The sequence below is a fragment of the Cenococcum geophilum genome (genome assembly GCF_001692895.1).
Source record: "Cenococcum geophilum 1.58 unplaced genomic scaffold K441scaffold_17, whole genome shotgun sequence".
Taxonomy (NCBI): domain Eukaryota; kingdom Fungi; phylum Ascomycota; class Dothideomycetes; order Gloniales; family Gloniaceae; genus Cenococcum; species Cenococcum geophilum.
The window spans coordinates 525,022-551,076 of NW_027137575.1; the positions used below are offsets into that span (position 1 = coordinate 525,022).

At 48.2% G+C, this 26,055-nt stretch overlaps 10 protein-coding genes across 10 annotated transcripts; 8 read left to right on the forward strand and 2 right to left on the reverse strand.

Annotated features, from left to right (window-relative positions):
- Positions 1-376: 376 nt before the first annotated feature.
- On the forward strand, positions 377-1,738 carry K441DRAFT_686651 (MFS general substrate transporter; the record flags this gene model as incomplete). The annotated part of the gene is made up of 4 exons (XM_067652016.1): positions 377-457; positions 586-747; positions 784-1,167; positions 1,247-1,738. 4 exons carry the CDS (start codon positions 377-379, stop codon positions 1,736-1,738), a joined length of 1,119 nt encoding a protein of 372 aa, XP_067504754.1.
- A 19-nt stretch (positions 1,739-1,757) lies between these two features.
- Positions 1,758-4,969, reverse strand: K441DRAFT_705094 (uncharacterized protein). The gene is made up of 3 exons (XM_067653567.1): positions 4,683-4,969; positions 3,819-4,635; positions 1,758-3,744 (listed from the first exon to the last, which is right to left on the reverse strand). The coding sequence occupies exons 1-3, from the start codon at positions 4,922-4,924 to the stop codon at positions 2,212-2,214; spliced, it is 2,592 nt and encodes an 863-aa protein (XP_067504755.1). The 5' UTR covers positions 4,925-4,969; the 3' UTR covers positions 1,758-2,211.
- A 133-nt stretch (positions 4,970-5,102) lies between these two features.
- Positions 5,103-6,486, forward strand: K441DRAFT_695787 (galactose oxidase). The gene is made up of 2 exons (XM_067652838.1): positions 5,103-5,452; positions 5,502-6,486. The coding sequence occupies exons 1-2, from the start codon at positions 5,293-5,295 to the stop codon at positions 6,347-6,349; spliced, it is 1,008 nt and encodes a 335-aa protein (XP_067504756.1). The 5' UTR covers positions 5,103-5,292; the 3' UTR covers positions 6,350-6,486.
- Positions 6,487-7,246: 760 nt separating this feature from the next.
- On the forward strand, positions 7,247-9,463 carry K441DRAFT_705096 (carbohydrate-binding module family 43 protein; the record flags this gene model as incomplete). The annotated part of the gene is made up of 8 exons (XM_067653568.1): positions 7,247-7,764; positions 7,814-7,859; positions 7,893-8,073; positions 8,109-8,235; positions 8,274-8,576; positions 8,612-8,627; positions 8,705-9,068; positions 9,133-9,463. Exons 1-8 carry the CDS (start codon positions 7,738-7,740, stop codon positions 9,461-9,463), a joined length of 1,395 nt encoding a protein of 464 aa, XP_067504757.1. The 5' UTR covers positions 7,247-7,737.
- Positions 9,464-9,724: 261 nt separating this feature from the next.
- K441DRAFT_658651 (uncharacterized protein) lies at positions 9,725-11,184 on the reverse strand. Its single transcript, XM_067648392.1, has one exon. It carries the CDS (start codon positions 11,151-11,153, stop codon positions 10,089-10,091), a length of 1,065 nt encoding a protein of 354 aa, XP_067504758.1. The 5' UTR covers positions 11,154-11,184; the 3' UTR covers positions 9,725-10,088.
- A 145-nt stretch (positions 11,185-11,329) lies between these two features.
- K441DRAFT_717187 (uncharacterized protein) lies at positions 11,330-12,426 on the forward strand. Its single transcript, XM_067653988.1, has 2 exons — positions 11,330-11,803; positions 11,857-12,426. The coding sequence occupies exons 1-2, from the start codon at positions 11,505-11,507 to the stop codon at positions 11,927-11,929; spliced, it is 372 nt and encodes a 123-aa protein (XP_067504759.1). The 5' UTR covers positions 11,330-11,504; the 3' UTR covers positions 11,930-12,426.
- A 1,569-nt stretch (positions 12,427-13,995) lies between these two features.
- Positions 13,996-15,796, forward strand: K441DRAFT_658653 (uncharacterized protein). The gene is made up of 3 exons (XM_067648393.1): positions 13,996-14,426; positions 14,485-14,726; positions 14,773-15,796. Exons 1-3 carry the CDS (start codon positions 14,097-14,099, stop codon positions 15,647-15,649), a joined length of 1,449 nt encoding a protein of 482 aa, XP_067504760.1. The 5' UTR covers positions 13,996-14,096; the 3' UTR covers positions 15,650-15,796.
- A 974-nt stretch (positions 15,797-16,770) lies between these two features.
- K441DRAFT_676750 (uncharacterized protein) lies at positions 16,771-18,065 on the forward strand (the record flags this gene model as incomplete). Its single annotated transcript, XM_067650991.1, has 4 exons — positions 16,771-16,824; positions 16,887-17,134; positions 17,196-17,478; positions 17,556-18,065. 4 exons carry the CDS (start codon positions 16,771-16,773, stop codon positions 18,063-18,065), a joined length of 1,095 nt encoding a protein of 364 aa, XP_067504761.1.
- Positions 18,066-21,325: 3,260 nt separating this feature from the next.
- K441DRAFT_426540 (uncharacterized protein) lies at positions 21,326-22,298 on the forward strand (the record flags this gene model as incomplete). Its single annotated transcript, XM_067641585.1, has 2 exons — positions 21,326-21,744; positions 21,911-22,298. Coding segments are annotated over 2 exons (807 nt in total), but the record flags the coding sequence as incomplete, so codon positions are not given.
- A 1,160-nt stretch (positions 22,299-23,458) lies between these two features.
- On the forward strand, positions 23,459-25,749 carry K441DRAFT_556695 (ran-binding protein; the record flags this gene model as incomplete). Its single annotated transcript, XM_067643340.1, has 6 exons — positions 23,459-24,195; positions 24,251-24,474; positions 24,530-24,657; positions 24,713-24,971; positions 25,029-25,562; positions 25,619-25,749. 6 exons carry the CDS (start codon positions 23,459-23,461, stop codon positions 25,747-25,749), a joined length of 2,013 nt encoding a protein of 670 aa, XP_067504763.1.
- Between the last annotated feature and the right edge of the window lie 306 nt (positions 25,750-26,055).

Sequence of the window (26,055 nt, forward strand, 5' to 3'; positions counted from 1 at the left end):
GTTCGGTTCCCCAACCGGCGCTGTAGGGCATCACTTTGCACGGGCGGACTAGAAGGCGATGGGCAAGGCGGTTTGAAGCCCCTCCGTCCTACATGGCCACGATGGTGTCATCCAAGAGCCAAATTTCGAATTCATATAAAAAATTACAAGGGTTACCACGTATCAAATTCTCCCAATAGTCTTATACCAGAGCCCATCAGGCCTCTTTAGTGCCCCTTGTACGTATCTCCTATTCTATGGAGCTACCGTACGGCTGCAAATCAATTTATTAGCCTCTCTCCTATTTTCCGGCTCTGAACATTTCCAATTACGTGACCGTGTTCTCTCTCCCCAATGCTCCTTGAGCTACGCGGAAAAATTCATCAAGGAATGGCGAATGAAACCAATAGCCAGCAAGACACCCGTTCAACAGCCGCTCAACGAGATCAAGCAAAGACCCGAGGCCGGAACAACTCCAGTATGTCCCAGCCCACCCAATGGGGGCCAGAAAGCGTAGACCTAAGTTCTTGTTTCCCACCTTTGTGTCTTCAATTCCTTCGGCTACATAAACTCCTTTGGTATCTTCCAGCAGTATTACGCCAGCAGTATTACGCCAGCACTCTCTTACTTCCTCCATCCACGATCTCTTGGGTCGGCTCTATCCAGATTCTCCTAGTCTATTTTGTGGGGGCATTCTCGGGGCGTGCTTTAGATGCTGGTCACTACCGACTCATTCTCTTCGCCGGGGTAACATTGCAAGTAGTGGGGGTATTCATGACCTCTCTAAGCTGACAGTGTTGGCAGCTTTTGCTGGCTCAGGGTATCTGTCAAGGTCTTGGAGATGGGTTAATTTTCTGTCCAGCGGTTGTAAATACGGCCACTTATTTCACGCGCAGCTGGACAATGGCAATTTCATGCGTTGCTTGTGGTGGTACAACGGGAGGAATGGTATTTCCAGCAATTGCGCAGGCCTTGCTGAACAGGATCGGTTTCCCCTGGACGCTTAGAGTTATAGGTTTTGTAATATTGTTCAATGCGGCCGTCATCTTGAGTTTAGTTAGAACGAGACTCCCGAGCAGGAGTACAGGGCCGTTGGTTGAATGGAGGGCTTTTACAGAGTTACCGTATCTGTTGTATACGGTTAGCATGTTCTTTGCCTTTTGGGGGATCTGGATTGCCTATTACTATGTAGGTTCACTTTTAGGGAATGAGCTGTGAATGTGCATATAGCTCGCTATCGCACGATCATCACTCGCGCATTTTTCAGGTCCGCCCCTTTTCCCGGAACGTCATTGCTGTTAATGACACAATGTCTTTTAATTTAATCCTTATCATAAACGGTGTCGGCATTCTAGGACGTCTTGTTCCCGCTCTCATTGCGGATAAATACCTTGGTCCGATGAATGTTTTCATTCCTGTCATGTTTATTGCAGGCACAGTACTTTTCTGCTGGGCTGCTGTGTCCACCTTACCGGGTATGATCGCCTTTACCATTTTTTACGGCTTCTTTGGTGCTGGTGTGCAGAGTCTATTACAAGCTGCTCTGGCTAGCTTGAACACAGATCTGAAGAAGACGGGAGTGAGGATTTGGATGGGGTTCAGTGTTGTGGGTGTCGCATCATTGACGGGAAGTCCTCTTGGTGGAGCTCTAGTTGAGAAAGGTAGATGTTTGCTGGTGGAACGATGGTGGTTGGAAAGCCTTGTGCTTGTTGCGGCACGCATTGCTAAGACTGGCTTCCAATTAAAGAATCGAATGTAGTAAAACCACAATAGTATTTCTATTTCCTTGCGCCAGCGGCTTATGAATTAGAGCCATAATTGATAGATGATGCACGTAGAGCATGCGAAGCGCAATTGATCCATTTTCTGAATATACTTTAAACTCTGGCTCTCCATCACTGCTACGAACCATCATTGGGGAGTAGTGAAATCAAACGATGAACTCCCGGATTTGTAACCTCTCGCACCAATGTCAGCGATTACCACGCCAAGACTGATAGGTTCAAGCAAACGCTACAATGGAATATCCCTACAAGAGGCTTGGCAGGTATTTAGCCTCCCAAATCCGTATCTTGCGATAACACTGAGAATCCATGTGGCACTATGATCCTGCTGAAGCTGATTGTATATGTATAATATGTGGCATTATTTACTCAATGCACACGAGAATTGCTGTCAGCCGCTTTCGCAAGACGCACGCTGTATCTTACCAAGAGTAATGACTTCGCGAAATCATGCGCTAGCTTCAACCAAAGTACTTTGCTCCATAGCGTTCTTCCCATTCATGAGAGGGTCAATTTCATTCTTGCCAGCATTGTCGCAATGTATGTGACATTCCTTAACCGATAGCTCATCATCAATCGCATGCGAGGAGCAAGGAGAAACGCCGTGAGTCTCTCCCTCGAAGCCGTCGGACTCTTCACGGGCATCTGCAGCGGCGTCTTCGGCAGTAGCAGCAGGAGCATCGTATTTATCCGCAGTTTCCGGAGACAATTGCAAAAGCTTTGGCTCAATTAAATCCTCAAAAGATAGATAGATAAGGCCGTCAACTCCAGGTGTATCCTCGTTCTCGGAATGGTTCTCCATTTCAAACTTTTCATAGATACGTTTTCCATTCTCGTCATATCTGATATGCTTGTGTGGCTGATCTCGTTTTGCTAATCTTAGACCAAAGGTCTCAATTTCGGTGACCTCTTCGACAATTGCGGTACGAAAGGGAGAGATGACTGGAGCCCAATTTGTCGCTGGTGAGCATTCGAGTTGTTTGAAGACGATAATATTGCCGCGCTTGGTGTCTCTCTCTTTCAGAGCCGGTAGAGTTGACAAGTCAGCTGGAAGAGGCGGAAGATCATCGACGGGCTCCATTCTTGTAGTAGCATCTTCGATATCAAGTTGAAGCTGCGATTGAATTGTAATGTCCACCTCCGCCCTGTCACTAGTCTGAGCGGCAAGGTCTTCTTCATCGTCGTAATTAAGGGATACGTCCCAGTCTCCTTCTCCAAATGTTTCCTCATCTCCCTCGTAATACTGGGCATCCATTCTCTTCCGTTTCTTGTTCTTCTTTCCCTTTTTTTGTTTCTGTTGGGGATCCCAACGCTGCTGGAAAGGGAACGGAGGAGTGCTGAGTTCAATATCGTCATCCCAGCACTCAAAAGCGGTCAAGTTAATCTTTGATTTCCAGGCATTGGGGTCTTCTAGTGCAGCCATCTCTTTATCTTCGGGCAGCCGGGTTTCTCTCGACTGTGTCCCGAGTTTAGTTTTACCTTCGACTTTCCCGGCTGCCATCAATTTTGCTTTGAGCTTTTCCTCTTCTGCTTTCGTTTTGGGATTTCGAACACCAAGAGATCCGAATAGTAGGCGACGAGACCCAGCGAGATCAATCCGTGCTCGTTTTTGTGGCGGCTCAGCTGGTGGCTCGGAAGCCGGCTCGTTATCTGGGCCTTCTTTTCCACAGCCCGATGGAGCGGTGGAGGATCCGCCTGGAAATTCCCTCACTTCAGATTCGGCAATATCCGATTCTGACGTCGACGATGCTCGTTTCCCCTCCATTTTTTTTGAAGAAACCTCTTTCTTATTGAATTGCTTTTCTGGGCGATCAAGCGTAACATCAATGCCAATGGCTTCAATAGCAGTTAAAAGCCGCTGCCTGCCCAAATCAAGTTCTTGGGTTTTATTTCTCGTTTTTCCTGCCATGTTAGCCCCAGCTCGGCTTTGGGCTGAGGTTTGTTCTGTTATGGGAAGACGCTCTTCGGCGGCTTCTAAAGCATGTAAATCATTCCTCTTGGCAGTGGCTGGCAGTATACCAACCATCTGTAGGCGACGGATTCTACGGGTTCCACATGTAAATCATTCCTCTTGGCAGTGGCTGGCAGTATACCAACCATCTGTAGGCGACGGATTCTACGGGTATCACGTCTCCTGCGGTTTCGCTCCTGGGTAGCCTTCTTGCCCTCTCTATAAGGTGACGCATCTTGAAACGGTGGGTTCTGCCTGACGCTGATTCTTTGTCTGGGTGATATGTGCTTGGATGATAGCTCTTCTGGCTCGGATTCACCGCTTGCCTCTGATGAAGTGTCAGAACCTGAAGATGAACCCGAGGATGAGGCCTTAGACTCATCCGATGTTTCTTCCTCGTCTAAATCCTTCTCCGAATCATCCTCCGGAGCGCCAGCTTCCGACTCCGGTTCAGATGCCTCGGAAGACTCCGAATCCCAATGAGGATCGTATTCTTCAGATTCGTCTTCATCTTCTGATGGTACGGTGATGAGCTCTTTGCCTGAGGGGTGGGATTTGAATCGAACTGTTTTTTTCCGATTCGTGGTTGACGCTTGAATACTATTTATCTGACTGTTTGGACTGAAGTCATCATCGTCCTCATCATCGTCTTCCAAGTCGTCCAAAGGAATTTTCCAGTGTTGGGGGCTGAGGGCTGTAGAGTTCTTTTCTTGAAAGCCTTCGCCAACTTCTTCTTCTTCTTCTCCGTATGTAAGGCGTCTACGTTTTCGGGGAGGTATATGGATCGCTGGCCGGTTCGGCTGTCTGAGATAAGGTCGACCGAAGGGTATTCCATCAATTAGATGCTGGCCATTCTCTGATATTTGGTAGCGCCCCGATAGTGTTCGTGCCCGAATCTCAGGGGTTTGAAGAGCACGTATGCTTAATATCATTAGTGATGCACAGTTCAGCGTGTAGAGACATATTACCAGATTCTATCCTCGTCCTTCAGGACCTGGGCAACCTGGGCAAAGTGAAAACATTCAAATCCTCCCACTTCAACTACATAATCCTCCAACCCCCAGTCCTGCGACTCGAGCGGAATTATGTGGTTGATCTCCTCCAGGAGCTGTGCAATGCTGAATAACTTCAGTGCTTGTTCCTCGGAGACATTCCAAAGCACTTCAGCGGGTGGTAAAGCGTGCCTCTGTATACTGAGTCGTAACCTCATGNCGTAGGTAGCGTGCACAGTCGGTCTGGTGGTTGGGTGTCGAGCTTGTCTTTCGGTGATTATCCTCGAAAGTTCGAAATCGCGGAGTCGCAAACGCCGATGAGTCTTGGCGCTGCTCTCTTGGTCAGGTGGCGGTCCTAGCGGGTAACACTGCATCCTCATCCCGAGTAGCGCAAATGGTCAATAAATTAATCAATCCTATGAAGTTTCGACCCTGTGCTTCCTATTAGACCACGTCAAATAGCGCATAGACCCGCAATATTGCACGCCTTATTGACAGTGAAGGAAAAGACAGCCTTTACCATTGTATTTACCGAGAAAGCTTTAATAAGCTTAACTTCTAACAAACAGTCAAGGCCTCCAATAACATGGAAGTAGTAACGGCGAAATGGACGAAACTCACATCCTCCGAGCGGTTGCGACGCTCATCGCAAGTTCTCTCGATTGTTGAAGAGACAGTGTGGATATTTGGGGGAGAGCTTTTCCCCAGACAACCAGTCGATAATCAAATTGATTTGATTAACCTCAGTACGAATGGTTATTACTCTGTGAAGTGGTCCTGCTAATGTAATAGTAGAGCATTCAACTGTTGAGACAAAGCCACACACATCCGCACCCTCACCACGAGTCGGGTCCGCATGCACAGCACTGAATGGGAAGGTGTATATATTCTCTGGCCGTGGTGGCATCGACATGACACCAATTGAGGAGGGTGGCATCCTGTGGGTTTTTGATACGTTGACGTCTTCCTGGTCTACCATCTCACCAATGTCTACATCCCAACCTTATCCAGCAGCCCGAAGTTATCATTGCCTTACAAGCGATGGTGCTGACATCATATACCTGCATGCCGGCTGCCCCGCTAATGGGAGGCTTTCAGACCTCTGGTCCTTCTCGGTTTCCTCGCGAGAGTGGACGGAATTGGCTTCTGCGCCAGACCCACCGCGTGGGGGTACTTCAATCACGTTCACTGGTACAAAACTGTACCGGATGAATGGATTCGATGGCACAAAGGAGCAAGGAGGTAGTTTAGATATCTTTGACCCATTATCAAATACATGGTCAACACAAAACTACTTGCCTGACGGGATATCTGGGCCAGAACCAAGGAGTGTTAGTGCTCTGCTCTCACTGAAATTAAGAGGTAAGCCCTCATTGGTAACAATGTTTGGTGAACGGGACCCAAGTTCTTTGGGGCATCAAGGAGCTGGAAAAATGCTCGCAGATGTATGGGTATACAGTCTTGAAGCTGGGACTTGGAGTAAGATCAACGCAAGTGGAGATGCGGATGGCTTTCCAGACGCACGCGGTTGGTTTGCGGCAGACGTGGCCACCGGAGTGGCGGGGATGGGAAGCATTTTGGTCCACGGGGGGCTTGGAGAGTCAAATGAAAGGCTTGGAGACATTTGGTTGCTGAATTTCTGATCTACTTCGAAGAGTCCGATCATGTGTTCTCCAGAGGATTCCCCGACATTTGAGCGGTATTGTAGGCCGAAAATGTCAACGAATGAGTCATCTTAGCCAAAGACTGAACCTCCTTTTTATATCTACTTCTAAGTATGCTGAAGACCTTGAAAACCAAACAGTGATTTAAAAACATCTAGTAGTAAAGTAATTTTCCTCACAAGCAGAGCAGCCACCCAAAAACTCAACGGCGGTCTGTTGTATTCCCCTTCGAAAATGTACACTCATACCCAGCCAATTCTGATTGGCCCTACACTCTCCACTGGTCGGCTCAAATTGACGATTTTATCGCGTTCGGAAATCGACTCGATAGGCGTTCTGTATTTTCCCCGTATATGGAGCGACTATGTGTTTAGCTTTCGATAGTGGTTCGCTCGATTCCCCCAGTCAGAAATGGGTAGCGAGGTATCCTTGCGTCCTACGGTTATCGATAAGATCTAGCCCAATAGAACCAATCAGATTAAGTTTGCCTGTGCACGGATCACTTGATGGTAGGGCGCTACCGTTGCATGAGGTAACGTGGGCGTTAGTAGTGATGTCGGTGGCATTTCACAGTGCAGGAAGAAAAGGCCCGAGCAGTCTCTAGGCTAAGAAACTTTGACCTGACTTTAAGTCAATCTCTGCAGCAAAGCAACTCTCTTAACAACACGTCTGAAAGAACTCCCTTTGACAGAGAAAATGGTGGTGATAATCGCACCCCTAGCCTGGCAAAGCCGGCACACGACTGGCTGGTAGGTTTGCTCTCTCATTGCTCCACCCTGAGTGCACGGCCAACACGGTTTCAGATTTGTAGGGCTGGGGCTCCCGAAAGGCCGAATCTCGTGGACAAAGGGCCATCTGCAATCTGACCATTGGGCAGGTCGAAATCCTTCGCCCTTCATGCATAACTTAGCCTAATTCCCATGAAGCTTTCAACTTCGGTTGTTTTCTCTTCCTTGATTTCACAATATCTTCAACCTCAACATGGCCTTCGTATCTTGCCAACAAAGTAAGTGTTCATAGGGATTGCCGTGGGAGTAGAACCTTGAGCTAAACCAAAGCTCTCTACTTCGTACGACCTTGAAATCGTCGTACCTTCTCCCAGTCCTTCCAATGATCCCGCTTTCTACCTATGGCCTGCATGCCTGGGCTTTTTCTTTGCTATTATATTACTTTTCATGCCCTGCGGCTACTGACGTTGACCCGATTATTATCAAGGTGTGTACACTGTGAAAGCGCGCAAGAGACTGGAGGTATCTTCTGGCATAATTCAAAAGTAGATAAACCGCTCACAGTACAACCAAGTCTCCAATGCTTTATGATACTGATGCAGACAATAAAGCGCATGTCACACCATTAGCGACATCAGAATGGACGCGCAAAAACTGAGCAGAGAAGTCCGTGTCATCCTCTTAAAGCATCAGTGCTGATTCAATCCATCCCAAGGGTTCCTACTTCTTCTACCAGACCAATGGCTCCGAGTGTTTCGTACGTGGAGTTGCATACCAGGACTAAGGCCACTTAGCCAGTCAAGCAACCACTATAATAGATTCTCTGGAAGATGGTCCGACCTGCGAACGGGACATTCCATATCTCAAACAATTCAATACCAACGTCGTCCGGCTATACGCTATTGATCCTACTCGGAATCACTCAGCGTGTATGAAGGCGTTAGCAGATGCAGATATCTACGTTCTTACCGACCTGTCAGGCCGAATTTCCACTGTTATCAACTGAGAAGTCCCCTCTTGGAATACTGCCTTGTACGATTATTGACCGCTACAATTGATTATAAGGCGAATTATGCCAACACGCTAGGATTCTTTGTAGGGACTGAGGTGGCGATCGACAAGAATACTACAGACGCCGTATGGCATTCGTCAAAGCCGCTGCTCGAGACATGAAGAGCTACCTACGAAAGAACAACTATAGAGATATCGCGGTTGGATATGCAGCGGCTGGTGTGCTATCGTCTCGACGCGATCTGGCTGACTATCTGAACTGCGGTGACCGTCCGGTTGACTTCCTGGGTATCAATTTATTTTCGTGGTGTGGAGATTCATCCTGTACGATATCCGGATACAGCGATCAAACAAAATTGTTTGCGAATTATTCCATCCTAGTACTTCTATCTGAATACAGTTGCAATATCCCATCGCCGCGCAACTTTACGGAGGTTCAGGCAATATACAGCCAAGAGATGATTTCTGTCTGGCCCAGGGGATTGTATACCCGCGTTATCAGGACCAGAAGGATTATGGCAAGCCTCTTCATTCGATGAAAGGCCAAGAGGTTGCGCTTTGCGTAGTGCCGAGTCCTGCTAATAAAGAGTTCCAGGTTTTGCACAAGTTGAAGGCGATTCCGTCTCCAAGCCTGCCGGTTTCACAGCATTGTCCACACAGATGGCTTCAGTTACCCCAATGTCCACCAATATAACCTTGTATAAGTGCATGAACTCCATAGCGAGCTGCCCAACGTCAGATGCGACGTGGAGCGCAGTGACCACTCTTCTACCAACACCTTATTCAAGATTATGTACTTGCATGACAAACTCGCTCAGCTGCATAGCTAATTCGACTATAACTGATAGGCTATCTAACCAACAGTTTGCTGACTACTTTATGGTAATACGCAACGACAAAGATACCGGTTGTTTAGGTATAGGTGCGAATGGGAGTACCGGAGTGTACGGCGCATACAGGTAAACATAATTCCTCTTCAGACCCTCCTCTTTGGAGTCTCGAACCAAGCACTGTCTATGGTAGCGTATGCAGTACCACAGAGATGTTTTCTTGGGCTACCAACCAATACTACATGTCGAACAACAAGGCCAGCTCCTCCTGCGACCTCAACGGGTCACTAATAATACGAAATCCCGTTACTCCACTAGATACGGACTGTGAGCTCCTCCTCGCGCAAGCTGGCGCCGTTGGAACACAAACCATCACACCAACACCACCTGCGACGGGTACAGCTACATCTACATCGCGCAATCTTATTACGCAAGGCGCGAGCGGCGCAAGCGGAACAACCCCGGCGTACAAATTCGAACAGCTCTTCATCGGCCGGCCAGCTTTCCAAAGGCGCCAGAGCTAGCATAGGTGTTGGCACCGTCATAGGCTGCGCCCTCTTTGCCACCTGCCTCATTACTTTGCGCTTCATTTGAGACGACGGCAACGTAAGCAACAACAAGCCGATCTGCTAACGCAACCGGAATCGTCTAACTCCGGTGCTCCAGAAACAGGACCTTTTCAGCTCTATAAGCATAAGCTGGACGCTAATGGTCCAGCGCTGGCAGAGATGCCGACTGCCAATCAGATGCCGGCAGAACTGCATAATGTTTGGGGGGGATAGGGGATAGTGGACTCGTAGGAATGGAGGGATCAAAGGTCGGGGTGGGGGAGTCGGGAAAAGACACTAGATGGGACGCCCGGTTCAACTTTACATTTAGATTCATGTCTGAACCCAGTTACCCAGACTACTTTGATTCCTAGAAAGCCCGTTAGGATTTCTTAGACAGCTGCGATGGAGGTACGGAACATTGGCTTATCCGTGGATTAGCGGCAATGAAAGCCTAGCGAAGCATTTTCGCAGGAGTTTTAACAGTGCCACGATGCTAACGCTAATGGAGTAAAAGCATGATGAGTTTTAAACATGTGTGCAAAACAGTGAAGTCAGTGCATTATAGGATACGCTGGCAAGATTCTATTTTCATCAAGTGTCATGAAAAAAGCCCTGCCCTTGTGCTCCCTCCAATTTCTTCGGGATGTGCCCCACTTACTGGTCTGCCTCTTTGTGCCCTCCCTCCTACGCCTTCTCTCGTGTCCCGGCCGACCCTCCTCTCCCTTTCCTTCGCCTCCACCTCTCTTTCCTCCTCCGCGCTCAGCAGCGTCCCCTCAATACTGATAAAGCCTCTATCACTCTCCATCCTAGCCTGCGTCTCGAAGTCTCTAATGCGAAACCTAACCATGCCATCTACTTTATTGCCATTCTCGTCCACAAAGTGACCCTGTCCCTCCACCTCAGCGCTTCCCTTACTGCCCTTCCTAGCTGTCTTTGGGTTCGAAGAACCGCTGGACGAAGGATCTTCAACCCATTTCCAGCTCTTCGGCAGATATGAGCGAGGTATTGAAGCGGAGAAAAGGTTCAGATACACAAGGCCTAGATGCGACTCGTTCTGCAGATTGACATGGCCCTCGATCCAGGTCCCCTTCTGCGGCCTGAAGACTAAGAAGTCGGCAGTGGCCCAGATGAAACTGACAGCGTATTCGTCGACGGATTTTGCTAGGACTGGGAAGGGTTCGGTTGTGGAGGAGCTGTCGGGAGAAGGGGTCTCGGAGAGACGGACGTTGGAGTAGCTGAGGACGATGCCGCGGAGAGGGGGATAGTATGTAAGTATTAAAGGTGAGAGGTGTTCCGCACAGAGGCCAGTAAGGGCGCTGGATTGAGATATTGGGGAAAGAGGTAGATAGAGAGATGTTGTTTGAAGGTGGAAGGGCGAGTTGGTAGTGGAATTGTTAATTGAAGTGGCGGTGATGGTTCTCGTTGGCGCCATTTCGGGTAGTGTTTGGGCATTGAGTTGTGAATCGTGTTCTAAATATTCCTTTTCTGTACGTCGCTTTTTGCTTGGTGAGGATTGAGATGGTTGTAGGTTGGTGGTTTGGGAAGAGGCCTGCTCTTCATGCCGGCGTTTTTTCGAACTGCGCTTCTCAGATGTGTCTTTGTGCTTGCGGTGGGTTTTATCCTTTTGCGCGTGCGTTTGAATGAGGGATAACTCAGTCGGCATTGTTGCAATGGGTATTGCTGAGGAGTGAATCTTGGATAGCTTTGTACAAGATGCTGGAGAATAAAATTCCTAGCGGAAAATACCAGTGCTACGCCGCTCCGCTCCGCTCGTTTCCCCGTTCTCGGCGTTTCACGTGCGTGAGGACATATCGAACTCCCAAGTTATCTCATAAATTAGGCGCTCCGTAGTAGAATTTAGTTCCGGGGGGAGAGACGTGTATGCTGCTCCATATATCCCTCAAATTCTCCCTCGAGCGTCTGAAAGCTTATGGGCGTCGTTTTGGTGGTAACTGAGGACCTGTTCGGTTACAAATCGCCTTGAAACAAAGACTCCACCTTCTGGACTTTTAACATGCCTCACACCACTGTTTCAACTATAGCGATAGTCGACGACAATCAAATCGACGTCGTTCCCCTTGAGACGATCGACTTTGCCCGCTTGGTGGCGAAAGAATCTAGAGAGATCGCAAAGCTACTGAGAGCCGCCGAGTCATCTGGTTTCTTCTACCTCGATTTTCGAAATGACTCTACAAAGCACTTACTTGAAGATTTGCCGGAGGTCTATGTTCTCTCGGAGAGATACTTTGATCAGTCCCACGAGGTGGAGATGATGGATTACAGGGAGGGGCAGCCGGAGTCGCAAGATTGTGGGTGAGTTATACACGACATCACTTTCCAGGTCAGATCCTGAACTATTTTTCAAGCTACAAGAAGAGTGACTGCGATGAGACTTTCGAAGGCCTCTCCACAACCTTGCGATTCTTCACTTGTGATTGACCTACGACGAATTGGTCCAAGGAGCACTTCAGATTCCCAACAATCTCAGTAATAGCGCTCAGCTGCTTAGGCAGTTCTCTGAACTCTGCCACTCCGCCTACGAGACGATGCTATCTCGCCTTCCGAAGCTCTCAAGCTAGACGACGCCAACCGCTTCGAGCGGCATCATCGCAAAGGCGAATCCAGCAACTCCAGCAACTCCGGCCTAAAGCTAATCTACGAACCATCATTAAGCAAGCTTGCTAACGTGGGTGATAACAAGCATACTAACAGTGGCACACTCACGATACTTTTACCGACCAGTGGGGATTGGCAGAGAGATGGGTGTTTGCCGCGCCATACCTGGGTGCGGCCTTGTGAATGTCGCCGACTCGCTGCAGCGACTCTCGGGGAACAGACTTCACTCACCGCTACATCGTGTTACTCAGCGATATGATGGAGCTGCGAAACGTTACTCCATTTCGTATTTTTTGCGGCCGGAGCACGCTACAAAAGAGGCGTGGGGTGATTAGGACTTGATGCTGTGCAGTGTCTGAATTTGAGACACTGAGGTTAAGAATCGGGTGGCTGGGCTGTTACCAGCCACCTAATTATTAGTATATATGAGCTTCTCACTCCATCAAACATTATACTTTTGACTCCCCTTGGTCGTTTATTTTAACATGCAACTTAAAGCAGTGCTGCTTAATAGAGTCCACGTTAACCATGAGAAAGTTGCAGTCGGCCGCATCGTAGATAGGGAGACCGCTGATCGGCCTTCCTTCATGCCCCGGCTTCAGTGCATCGCTAGGGCAGGATGCGAGTGGACCTGTACTTTTAATGAAGTCCAGAATTTCCCTAACCCGCCCGGCTTTGATGGAATGCGACCATGCAAGGTGTCGCGTCACGTTTGCACCGGTGCCTAGAGGGCCACGTCGAGGAGACGCAACACTTTTAAATATCGAGGCAGGACGTCTGGCGAAGCTTCGCTCGAGGATAGCGTTGTAGGGGAACCTTCCATCGCGCTTCTATGTCGTTGGCCGGTGAAAATGCGGGTTTTACGGTCGCACTTATTGCTGGGTCACTTATTGCATAACGCGCGTACCTTGCTTACCGTAGTTTTGTATGGGGAATTCGCTTATTGCTCAGCACCAAGTCGGAACCTATTCTTAGTATAACTACCAGTACACTTCATCTCTCCTTTCCACTTTACTTGTTACACATACATATTGGCCGCGCCGTCCTATCGACCGCCATGGCCACCCCACCAGAACATGACCCCAAGCCGGCCAGCCACATAAACCCCCCAACGAAATGGAGTGTAGACGAGCTGATTGCGTGGATCGAACAAGATCAAAATATCCCATTCGATGAAGATGAGCGCGCGAAACTAAGAGCGGCACGTGTCACCGGGCTTGCTTTCTTGAGCTGTGATGGTGACTGGCGCTTCTTCAGGGATTGTGGGCTATCTCACGGGACAGCTATGGTACTCGCGAAACTGTCGATGGAGCCCGCGAAAGAGGAGAGTAAGTTACTATCTTGTCATGTCATCTATGCTACGTAAGCATCAAGCTAACAGCATTACAGGGTCTGCTGGTATAAAGAGTAAGTTTACTGTCTTCATCTAAGCACATCAAGTATACTGCAAGCTAACAAGATCACAGGAAGCATACAACAGGCTGGAGATGCGAACGTGTCCGGCAGCGCTTCCAGGAAGCCGCGTCTCGAGAGCGATCAACAGCTCGCCGAAAGTGCTCGTCAGCAGAGGGAGCTTATCCGGCAGAAAATTAAAGAGCTCTGCCAGTTATCCATTGATTTACCTTTCGAAGGCGTCATTCCACCTCCCAATTTTGTCAAGCAGTTTTCCGAACCCGCCTTCGGCGCCAAATTGCCCTTTCCATTTGTAATTGAGGCATATCCAGATAGATTTAGTATTAGTCCCGAAGATGCCGAAAGGAATTGGCCATATGTGGGGCGAGAGAAATTTACGACACTTGTAGATGAGTTTGAGTGCCTCTGTAAAGATGATAGCAAAACTCGTCTTATTGTCTATGGAACTAGAGGCTATGGAAAGTCTCATCTTCTGGCTGCCCTTGCCTGTTTATTGGCAGCTGGGAAAACACACGTTGTGTATGTCCCTGATTGTCGGGAATTAATGAAAAGGCAAGTCAGATATATGAAAGCCGCAATGCTTTTTGCCTGGGCGGACGATACGAGCAAGCAACAGGCTATCTTAACGCTAGACGGCCTAAAAGCGATGGACGAATTCCTTGAAGAGCAATCAGCAATATCGAACGTAGTTTTTGTTATCGATCAAGTCAACGCTCTAGAGACAGAGAAGGACGACGACCAAGACACTACCAGCGTGAAGTCAGAATTACGTCGATGGTTAGATGGTTTACTGTCACCAAGAAGAAAAGGAATCCTCAGCTCATCAGCGAATAACCACAAGATTCTCGGCGGGTCGAACAGGCAGGATAATTACAAAACAATGTATGCCTATGGAGGCTTGACTAAAGTAAGTGATAGGAGCAGTAACCTGTTTGTAGGTAGAGATGGTTCTAACTATAATTTAGAAAGAATTGGCTTGTTGGTGGGAGCGGAAAGAAAAGGTAGAACGAGCAGACGGCGAGAAGTTTAAAGACGACGAGAAGTTTAAAGTCGAAGATTTCACCGGCTGCATCCCATTGCTATTGAACAAGGGTATCGTGAAAGGCAAGATCAATCTGAACTCTCTGTACTTCGAGGCCGTTGGTAAAGATGTTGCAACGTTTGAGTCGGAAATCCAGAAAAAATGGTCCAAGCCGGATTTGGAGACGTATGATGTACTCATTCTACTTACACACCTTTGCTAACGTGTTTAGGCACTACCACTATATGAAGGCTTGTATTTATGGCCAGCCTGTTCAGGATCTATCGATTAACATACCAAAACTTGTCGACCTTCGGTATTTTTACGACGAATATAATGATGAACTGGAGGAATCCGTGGGGCACTATTCATGTGGTATAGCCCGCAATGCTGTAGGTGGGGTACTACTTAAGAAGAGATTGGATTACCACGACACGGAGTTCTTAAACGCATTGCCGGAGTACATCGACAACCCATCTGTTGCTGGGTTTATGATCGANCATGCTGTCTTAGCATCGATTGCGATAAATGGTCTCTCCTATTTGGCCTATAGTCCAAGCTCAATCGAAACGTCATTTTTCAAAGGCGATATCCCATCTTTCGACACCTCCAGGGATAAAACTGTGCTATACATACCTCAACGTTACAATTTCCCAACCATTGATGGGATAATAGTCCGAACCGAAGGAATAGAAATTAAGGCCGGAGGGAAAAAACCCCAACAGACCCAAGAAGAAGAAGAAACTAAGCCGAAATTGTTTATGTATCCTATCCGGATCACACTAAACCTAGAGACACACTCGTATTCTCGAACGAACTTCTTTAACAGGTGGAAGACATGGACTCAAAATCTTAGCCGGTTCGAAGTGCTGCCAGAGTTCTGGTGGATATCCCCAGAAGAGGCTTGGGAGAAGCCTTATACCGAAAACAAAAACAACATACCTGATTATGTTGAGCGGAATATTCCAATCAGCTTTGTTAATAAGTGGATCTGGGCGTCGTATGAGGAAGCGGAAAAACAAGGGAAATTTCGGTACGAGAATTTTAAGACCGACTTTCCTAGAATGGAACCGAAAGAATCGGGCGGACAAGAGGGGTCGGGCGAATAAGAAGAGCTGGGGAACGAGGATGGTCTAAGAACAAGAGGCGCTGGAGGAAGAGGTGCTGGAGGAAAAGGTGCTGTAATTATAAGAAGAAGCAAGAGGCTATTAAAGAAGCCTAGACAGACCTAGTGAATAGTCTAAGTAAAATTTCATCATAAAAGCTTGCTAAAATAATTCAAGCTCCTTCAGTAAATTAGCTTTGATGCAAGCTCGAGAGTCGGACGTATCCTCCAGGGCTCTTGGCTGGCCAACGTGAGGCCTGAATCATTAGCTTTGCTGCGTTTTTGCATTTCCCAAAAGCTAGAGAGCTCTGGGCTTCGGTGCCTGAAGAGGAAGTCTCTCCCAATAAAATTCATGCGTGGTTAGTTCTATGTTTAGCCCAGCTAGAATCTAGAGTGGTCATCTCACCACCAGCAAGATGATGCGAGAGAATTGTGTTTACGGTAATGTCTTCAGTCAGTCGTGTCTGTTGGACCGTAAGCCCACTTACGAGGCCCCTGCGAGCCGGCGTGCAGGCTATTATCCCATGCGCTGGTGGAGCGCGTCCAATGGTAAGCGAGCCAATGAGGTTCTACATTAACGTCCTCATCGTGCCATAGAGTTATGCGATAGCAAGGCCTTATATAGCCTAAAATAGATGTGCGGGCAGCCCTATTTTGTCATTAGAGGCTCAATAAAGTTCTCGTATAATGAAGCTACGATATCGCCACAACGTAGAGACGATAGAGAAGATAAGAGCTTTTACCTCGTAGTATTTTAGGGATGATTAAGACTATCCCTTGACATGGTAGGGTCCTTTGCCAAGGTCGCTTATATTCGCGACTGGATTCAATTGGATATTTGTCTAAACCTGGCTTTTCCGATTGGTTGGTTCTTATCGATAACCTAAGGACCAAAATTGCCGTGTCAAGGGCCTGAGAGCTTATCCCTCGGTGGGTGATAAGGAGCAGCATGCACGTGCGCGTAGTGCACGTACCAACGATCCAGGGTCTAATTTATGAGATAACTTCCAAGCGGTAATCTTCAAGGCCACGTTCACTATATCGCGCTTCAACCTGGATCTTAATCACCCTTCAGATGCCTCTTTTCTCATTATCTGTTCTGCACTATTTGTTTAGCTCTGCGTCATGGCGTACAACGAGCTAGTGTCCTTTGTTATTTGGCAGTATGGTATCCCTTTTGTAAGAAACACTTTCTTAATCACTTCCGTCCGAACTCACTTGGCTGACGCTCTTCTCACCAGGCCGTGGGATGGATTCAAACCATTCTATATGCCATTTTCATCCGCGCCGGCGATCCAAAACCGATACCTGGATCGGCTAAATTCGTTAAACACCGTCGATTAATACTCATGTCTGTCTACGTCGCATATCTGTTGCTCAATATTTATGAGGCGGATCGAGACATTCAGGCTGCAGGAAACCTATATCAAGACTTGGGCGTACCCGTTGACGTTGACGACCGTGCGCTACAATCAAGATTTAGAAGATTGTAAGCCAAGGCGAAGACATGAGTGTCGCCGTAAAATGCGCGTCAAGTTGACAAGCCTCAGGACTGTCCAATACCACCCAGACAAGATATCCTCTGCTGCAGATCGTTTAGCTGCAAACAACTTCTATATACACCTCAAGAATGCACGAGATATCATGATAGAACCGGTTAAGCGCTTCGCATACGATCGGTTTGGTCCTGAGGTGTTCCAGTGCGAAAGACACTGTGTTACCATTCGTGACTACGAAATTCACGCTCTCTATATTACCGCAATTCGCTATGGTCTTATTACAAGTCTCCTGGCCGCAGCGAATGCGCTAGGATACATGAAGGATGGAGCGTATGTAAGTTGCCTTCTTCTGAGCAACCTTCATGAACCTCAGCTAGTCTGAATGCAAACTAACACGGTCTTCTGACTTAGTGGCGATATCTTGCCATATTCGCACTACTCACCTTTGAATTTCGTACGGCCCTTCGCCCAGACCACCCCCCCATCCTCGCAAAATTCCTTAACCCGGTCCTCACCAAACTCAACCTTCGTCCTCCCTATCTTCCATTCCAAGCTATTTCTTTAATTCGCAGAGCCTCATACACATTCGCAGTATTCCTCGGCCTCCTAATCCCGCTCTATCAGCAACAACCCCAGCAACCCGCTTCCAAGAGCGAAGATTCAGACGAAGTGAGATATCAGCAGCTAGATCGGCTAGCCAATTTAGCACGAGAAGTGCAGGTCGACGCTTCGAGACTGCTCGACTTGGAGTCAATTCCGTTCAAAGCCGACGAAAGGAAAAAGGGAGAGCTAAGAAAAGCGTTGAAGAGCTGGATGGTACAAAATGTCGTACACGCTGAGGAAGATGTGCGGAACGCGATTGGAATGTCGTTAGCTAAACGAAGGCAGGGAGCGCCTGCTGGAGCGAGAGGGACGAAGTAGACGGAAAAGATGTATGGATCTGCATTACAATCGACTTAGCGACTGTTGAATAATGCCTGATAAGCTGCAACTTTCTTGGAGGCTAGCATGGGGGAGATCTGTTGCCGAGGGGGTTTTTTCCATCACGACGGACTCTGCTGGTTCTGGATCGAGACAAAGGTCGCCCACAGCACCGTGCAGTCTTTCCCCGCGCCATGCTTTTCCGCATGGAGATTATGTTTATTTGCTACTAGAACTGGCGGGTTATAGAGATAAAAGAGCCCTTCTTCAAGCGGCATAACTTTGGCGGAGAGGTACTTCATACCTATAGAGATCAACCTGGTTGAGTGGATAATTATGAATCATATCCTTATCGGGGTGATTCTCTAAAATATGATATCATGACATTTGAGGGATATGATCAGGACGTTTCCATAGCTTCGAGCAAAATCTTAAGAAGGTATGCTATGCAGAATTATCCTGTAGGTCCTAGTCTTTAGGCTGACAACAGCTGAGAGTCAAGTTTTGCCATGAGCTTTTCTCAGTCCTCTAGCATTACCGAATGCCAGGATCCGCAAATTGATAGCTTTGCAAAATATTAGCTAGCAGAGTGACCAGAGTGACTACCTCAGTAAACGTTACAAGATTCGACGAGTTTATTCACGAATCCCCTCAGACTCTTCGGGCTAGTATTAGGAGCAGGAAGGATGGCAGGCATGATAGCAACAGGCGCGCCCAGTTTCAACGCGGAGACGAGATTCCTCAAAATCTTAGCGGCATATTTTTTGGACCCGTCGTGAAAGACAAAGCGAAGAAAATACATATTAGCAGTGACAGTGAAAAGCTGCCTTATGAAGATGTTTTGGTCTCAGAAGGTTGATGGTAGCTAGCTTTCGAATTTCGACTGCGTCTGTGATACTAACTCTGTCCTATATAATGAACTTTGTATCTAGACTTTTTGGCATGGGCCATTCTACGGGATGTCAATCTGATTTATAAAAGGCCTGGCTTCGACGAGTGCTACAGCGGTCCCATAACGTACGATACAGCCCACCTCATCTAAATTTAGGCCAGTCAATTTGGCGGTGCCCTCGAACAAAGCTTCACTGCCGATGACCACGGCTTCGTACGTCTTGGAGCCGTTAATGGCGCGAAGGGATCCGCATTCGTATTTGCTCTACATAACAGGTTAGCGTGAAGATTTGCCGTGCCGGCCATGCGCCTTATATTTCCGTAGGTCCGAATGCTAGACCATATAAATCTTTTTCTGCTTTCGTGAAAGCCATTCCGGGCACCAATAATTTCAACGTTGCGGCTGACGGAGAAATATTGCGAGGCTTTCATTGTCAAATGAAGGCAAAGCAAGGTTGCCGTCCTTCAAATATTTAGAAATAGTAAAGATATGTTTCGACGTATCGGACGAGAGTGTCTCTAGAGATATTGCTAGTGAAGTCATGATCAGTCGGAATGATTTGTGATGATGGGGATGAGGCACGCCTGTCTATTCCTAGCTTTATAACAAAAATTAATTTTTCCTAGCTAAGTACGTGCTCTGATTTGTATAGCTGTAATACTGCGACAGAAGTATATGTAGGCCACCTCTTTGCATCTCATGATAAGAGCTTGTTGATCCCAGCAGTCAATATTGATCGGGCGGCATAATTTACACACTTTCAGTCAGTACGCACGAGCACTTCAACGTATCATTACCCGATTTGGCATGGTTCTGTATAGAAATGATATAAATATACAGTTTAATCCACGCGATTAACACTCACATGCAATGAAAAGCAAAGTACAGTACAGTATGTCCCATATGGAAAGCGTGCGTAGATTCTGGTCTTGTTTGCCTTCGAGTTTTCCTCCAAACAGTCATGTACGCGACCTAATGCCGGTAGAATTAAAGAACACAAAGGTTGTGCAGGATCTGCATGCTCTTTACGGCACATGGGAAGGGATACAGCTGTTCACAGGCAGAGCGGTCAATAGAAATTTTAGTATCGAAAGCGACCTTTGCCGCGAGTTACGAGATCTTCTTATGAAAAATTTAGTGCGACGGGGGAGTCGAGCTCTATGCATATGATGGGATTCCCTGGCTGTAAAATGTTCGATTCTCCGGAAAAGTTATCTGGATGTTTCGGGTGCGGTGGCAGTGAGTAACCCGGAGTTTAAGGCGCGAGAATGCAAAAACCATGGAAGTTGAGGTCTTGTCATCTGACTAAATTACCCAATGGACTGTGGACCATGTCGGAGAGTCGCGGATCATCAGAGTTAAACGCCTAGTACGGAGTCCGACATAAAAGCGTCGCGGGTGGCCTGGTGGCAAGCTATCTCGGCCGCGGCGGCTGCTGCACCTCAAACCAAAGATATGCATGCTGATTGTTGCTGCGCCAGGATTACCAGCCGCCAGCTTTTGGAGAGAAGAGAGCATCAGAAATGCCTCAACAGCCATCAACAACCATCAGTTCTGAGTGCAATAGTTACGGATAGCAGCCGAAGGTAATGAAATGCACACCGCTTCCTGAGCGGAGCTGGGGAATGGTATGGTGGTTGCATTGTTGCTGAGGACTAGGGGAGTTTGCTGTAGGGTGGCCAGGTAGCTGAAGAAATGAAATGGGGGAATCCAAACAATGCGCTTATTAGTTGACTAGACAGCGCCTCACGACGAAGCGTGCGACAAGCAGCACAGGGAGGCCTGCCGACCGAGAGCGCTTCAAAGATAGTTTTGCCGAAGAACAGAAGCATTCGAGAGACGGGAATTGCAGCGATTGATTTTGGCATTTGTTCCAGCATTCATTCCAGCATTCACTCCAACATTTCTGCACACTTGGTTTTTGGGCCTCGGAGCGCTACGGCGGGTGCGTCGGGGCGTCTTGGCAAAAGGGTTCAATCCTTCTTCCGCGACTTCTAGAGAGAAGCCAGCCTTGACGAGAACGGACGGGGAATCAATCACCTTTAGCGATGAGGCAGCGCCGCGCAATGGAAATGGCCAGCATCCAAGCTAATATCATGCCTTCCATCCACCCATCCCCTTTCCTCGGGACGCTCATTAAAATTTCTTCACCCACACCCTCTCTCCGCTTCCTCGTGAGCTGCGAATGCGAGATAGACAAAACCCCTAAACCACTACTTTTAAGCTCGGGCTCCAACCACAGCACCCTTAGGAGGCAGAGCCACGCTCCTCAACGCTGTGCGCTGACTGAAACAACCCGCTCACCACCTCACCACCATCACTCCTTCATCACCACCTCCCCTCCATCCATCTCAATCTCACTATAATGTCGTCGCCCGTCACTACAACCCCAGCCTCTAACGCTGCAAAAATGTCCACCAAACTAGCAAAGTCGAAAATCGTCACCCTCCGACTGACTCCAGCACGCCTCTCCGATTTCCCCTCTGCCGTCGAGCCGGCGCGAAAACAATCGCAATCACGATCGAAATCATCCTCCTCGTCCATATCAATGCCCATCACTCAAGTCGTTGAGCCCTCACCCTCTGAGATACCCTCCGACTCCAACCCTACGCCAGCGACGAACGGCACGCCCACTGCCACCGGCTCGCTAGCACCTCCTGCAACAGCGATAAAGCGGAAAGGTATACCTGGTCCTAAACCGGGCTCCAAAAGGGCATCGTCGAACCTCACCCCCGATGGGCTACCCAAGCCAAGAGGCAAACCTGGACCTAAGAAGAAACCAAGACTGTAAGTAATACCAAAGAACATCTGCGACATTACTATCCCTCAACTATCATTATAATCATCAAATCCATCAACTTTGGGGTTACGGTTGAGCGTTTATCTCCAAATATCGTCATAACTAGCTTCCATCATCCACTATCTACAGAGCAACAGCTGACTGTTTACCTAGTGGAGACCTCGTCAACGATCCGCTAGCTAAAGGCCCTTTCGGAGCACCTGCACCCATTGCTCAAAAGCTAGGTCCTAAGGCCAACCAAGGTGCGATCAATGCCGGACTTCGTGCCCTTGATCGGACAGGCAAACCTTGCCGTAAATGGGAGAAGAAGGGCTTTCAGGTCAAAAGCTTCACTGGCGTCAACTGGACCGTTCCTACATGGCGAGCCCCGAAGCGCGCGACTGTCGACTTCAATGGTGATGTCAAGAGTGACACTACTGGCTCTAGCGATACAAAGATAAAGGACGAGAGTAGTGCCGTCAGTGAAAAGAGCAATAGCGGTGGGGATGTGAGCACACCGAATCCATTACAATTGAACGTTCTGGCAAGTTCACCGGCTCCTGCTGTCGTCGTCACATGAAAGCAAAATGTGTCTCTAGATAGGTATGAGATAAAGCTTCTTATAACGCCTACTCTCGTTCTCTTACATTTTCTCGATTATCCCATCCCAAATTACCATCTCTCCCAGAAACTAGTCTCATTGCGATGATTCTCTCGACCTCCTGATTCCATGGTTTCATTATCTCAGGCTGATTCGACGCAGATCCATTTCGTAGGTTTTTCTGCATGCATATGCATAACGAGCTGCTACATGGTGGGCTGTAGCATGTTCCACTCACGCTCGGGTCCTTTCCACGGTTTAGGAGATTAAAAGCAGAAAAACAGGTGGGATACAGCACGCATTGTACATTTGAGTTCTCTTTGACCGTTACATTCTGCGGGTGTGTTTCTACCTGGTTCTTGGGGCATCTCAAAGGCGTCTAGGAAGGCATGACTGTAGGAAAAGGGCTTCTGGCGTATGGAAGCGTGAGCTGATGAATCGGACTCGCGTGTGACTTCTCCAGCGTTCACGGGAATGGCGCTGTTTCTTTGTATTGGCTAGAGTAAGACGAAAGCATTCACATGGGAACTTCCTGTATCAGCCACCTTAGGAACTTCCAGAACAATTATATAAAAGCGATCATGAATTACTACTCAGTTCCCATGCCTTGTTGATTAAAATGGTGAAAGTTGGCACCGTCATGCTCCGCAAGCATGATTGAAAGGAAACCCCCCGCATTTTAGCTTCAGCAACCCTTGACCATCGCCTTTCGTTCAAGTACCCCAAGCACTCAGGCACATCGCTCCTCCACTAAACAGCACCCCAAGCTTTCCGGTGGCTGTATCCGAGTTTCTTCAACTTCAAAACAATGTACAAGATCATTGTCCTTGCAGCCACGGCACAGAGCAGCAGCGTGCCGGCCCGCCGTTGATCTGCTACAACGTCAGCGCCAACGGATCATACACCTTGAAACCATCTATAGGCCACAGAAACCTTGACACGTCTTTTGTACCGCCTCCAAACACTATCCATCGCTCCTGGGCCTGTGCTGGTAGGCTTCTACAAATATCGCCACTCTAAGCCGCCTGGTGTGGCTTTACATGACCAACTCTGTTCCTCCCGGCTCTTCTGGGGCTCCCCCTTTTGGATCCTACACGTCCACACCAGGCGCGGGACCAGCAATGTTTCGCAGATCATCGTATGCTTCAGTGGTCTCAGGCACTGCCGCATCAAGTGGACCTCAACCTTTTAATCCTCCCACTCGATCTGGAGCTTTCTCCCACCTCATTAACAACTCAGCACCGGGCCAGCCATCACAACATCCTTCCATAAGCCATTCACGAAATACTTCGCGCGCAGCGGATACGGATGGTCATCACAACAGCATGTCGGTATCCTGGGGGAGAGGAGGACATCTTCCCTCATATTCGAGCCAATTTGGTAACATCGGGAATGGCTTTGGAGGGTTTGGACAGGAAGGAACAGCCCCATCTTTCTTTGTCCCATCTTATCTAAGAGGGTCACGACATGCGGAACGATTGGAAGAAGTGCACAAGGCCAGAAAAGCTGCTCAACGGGAATTTCGGTCCAATCACTCGTCGAATGCAGGATCTTTATCAACAAGTTCCAGCAGTGTCAATCTGCATAAGATGGTTCCATCACACAGGGGAATGACACATGACATAATCGAGCGCGCTCCCGTCTTTGTGGAGGAGGCCGTTGCGCCTTGGCCAACAAGATGGAGTGAAGTGGATAAGTTTGCACAGCTGGATATCCAGCCCGATGGATTGGAGGTACGCTTTTCCGGCTCTTCCAAAACGCATGACGAAGCAGCATCGATACGGGCGGACCATCCAATGCCTCGACAATGCGGCATATACTACTTTGAGGTCACGGTGGTATCAAAGGGCAAGGAAGGGTAGGATACAGATATCCCACAAAGTTTCAGGCAAAAGGCTGACAGACTGTATGAGTAGGATGATTGGTATCGGATTCTGCGGTCCCAAGGTTGTCCTTAATAGAATACCTGGCTGGGAACCAGAATCGTGGGCATATCACGGTGACGATGGATCCAGCTTTTGCAACCAAACATCCGGCAAATCATATGGGCCTAAATTCTCAACGATGGACGTTATCGGTTGCGGAGTAAATTTCCGAACGGGTTGTGCCTTCTTTACCAAAAATGGAGTTAATCTTGGTCAGTAAACGACAACGCTCTCCCCGGCATCGTCGTTACTGATACATTATCTCAGGTATTGCATTTAAAGACATCAAGCAGGATCGACTATATCCAGTTGTTGGCATGAAGAAACCTGGAGAGACTTTACGGGCCAATTTTGGGCAGACCCCTTTCGTATTTGATATTGACAACATGGTAGAAGTAACTTCCCCTTTGCGCTCCCTAGGCTTCTTCCCAAGTTAACAGTAATAAATAGCGCGAAAAAGAAATAATACAGGCGGAAATCAACAAAACGAGCGTTTCATCATTAGAACCAAATCTCCAACCACCGCTAGATGAAACGGCCCTTATCCACGAATTAATTGCACAATATTTGGCTCACGACGGCTATGTAGAGACCGCCCGTGCCTTCGCGGAAGAAGTAAGGGAAGAGTCGAGGTCACTTGCCAACGGAAGTGAAGCTGGACTCAAGTATTTGAATCCCGAAGAGGATTCGGATGCAATTAACCGACAAAGTGCGTACAAATTCGCCGTTGTTCAAGGTTGAACATTGCTAACCATTCTACTTGTAGAAATTCGCGCAGCAATACTCGAGGGCGATGTTGACAAAGCCCTGAAGCACACGAAAGCTTACTATCCCTCAGTTCTCCGCAACAACGAGAATATTTACTTCAAACTCCGCTGCCGCAAATTCATCGAAATGATCCGCAAATGTAACGAGCTTCAACACTCCAAATCCTCCCGCTCCACCACTGCAAACGGTCACCATAACAATACGGATTATGATGACGTCTTCGACCATCAGATGGAGCTTGATGATCAGATCAACGCTCATAATGGCGCGTGGGGTGCCGAGAACATGGATACAGAGGACGACAGCGGGGATCGTAATACGAGATATGCAGATTTACTTGAGAACACAATCCGTTATGGACAAGAGCTTAAGAGCGAGTTCAGTGGAGAGCTGAGGAGGGAGGATAAGAAGGCGCTAGAGGATACCTTTGCGCTGATTGCATATCCGGATGCGAGGGAGAGTAGCTTGGCGCCACTGTTGGAGGTCAGCGGACGGGTGCCGGTGGCCGAGGAGCTGAACAGTGCGATTTTAAGTACGTCGCCTTATGCTATGCCTCTTTTCCAAAATCAGAGAGCTAACGTAGCCTAGTCTCCCTAGGCAAATCTTCTTCCGCTGCACTAGAGCGGCTCTGCCAGCAAACCGAAGTTCTGGTTAACGAACTGAGCGAGGAAGGCGGCGCTGGAGCGTTCATTAACGTGCGACGGGATTTCTTGCAATGATGATAACGACCTCACTTGCTCCTAATATTCTATACTGCCATCATCCCAGATTTCGGATCAAGCCTATCTTCTTTCATGCCCCCCCAGGCAGTCCAAGGAGAAGGGAATGGCTTGAAGATTATAAAATGGCAACTATTCCTCTACGCACTCTCCTCTCTCCATTCGTCCCTTCCGTTCAACACCATTGACGTTTTTTTCTCTGGCTCTCATGTCTTTGCATAATGACGGTGCATCAACGGTGGCGACTCTTTTTATTTCCCTATCATCTCACCCTCCAAATCGCTCTCGATTTGCCGGAGTCTCGGT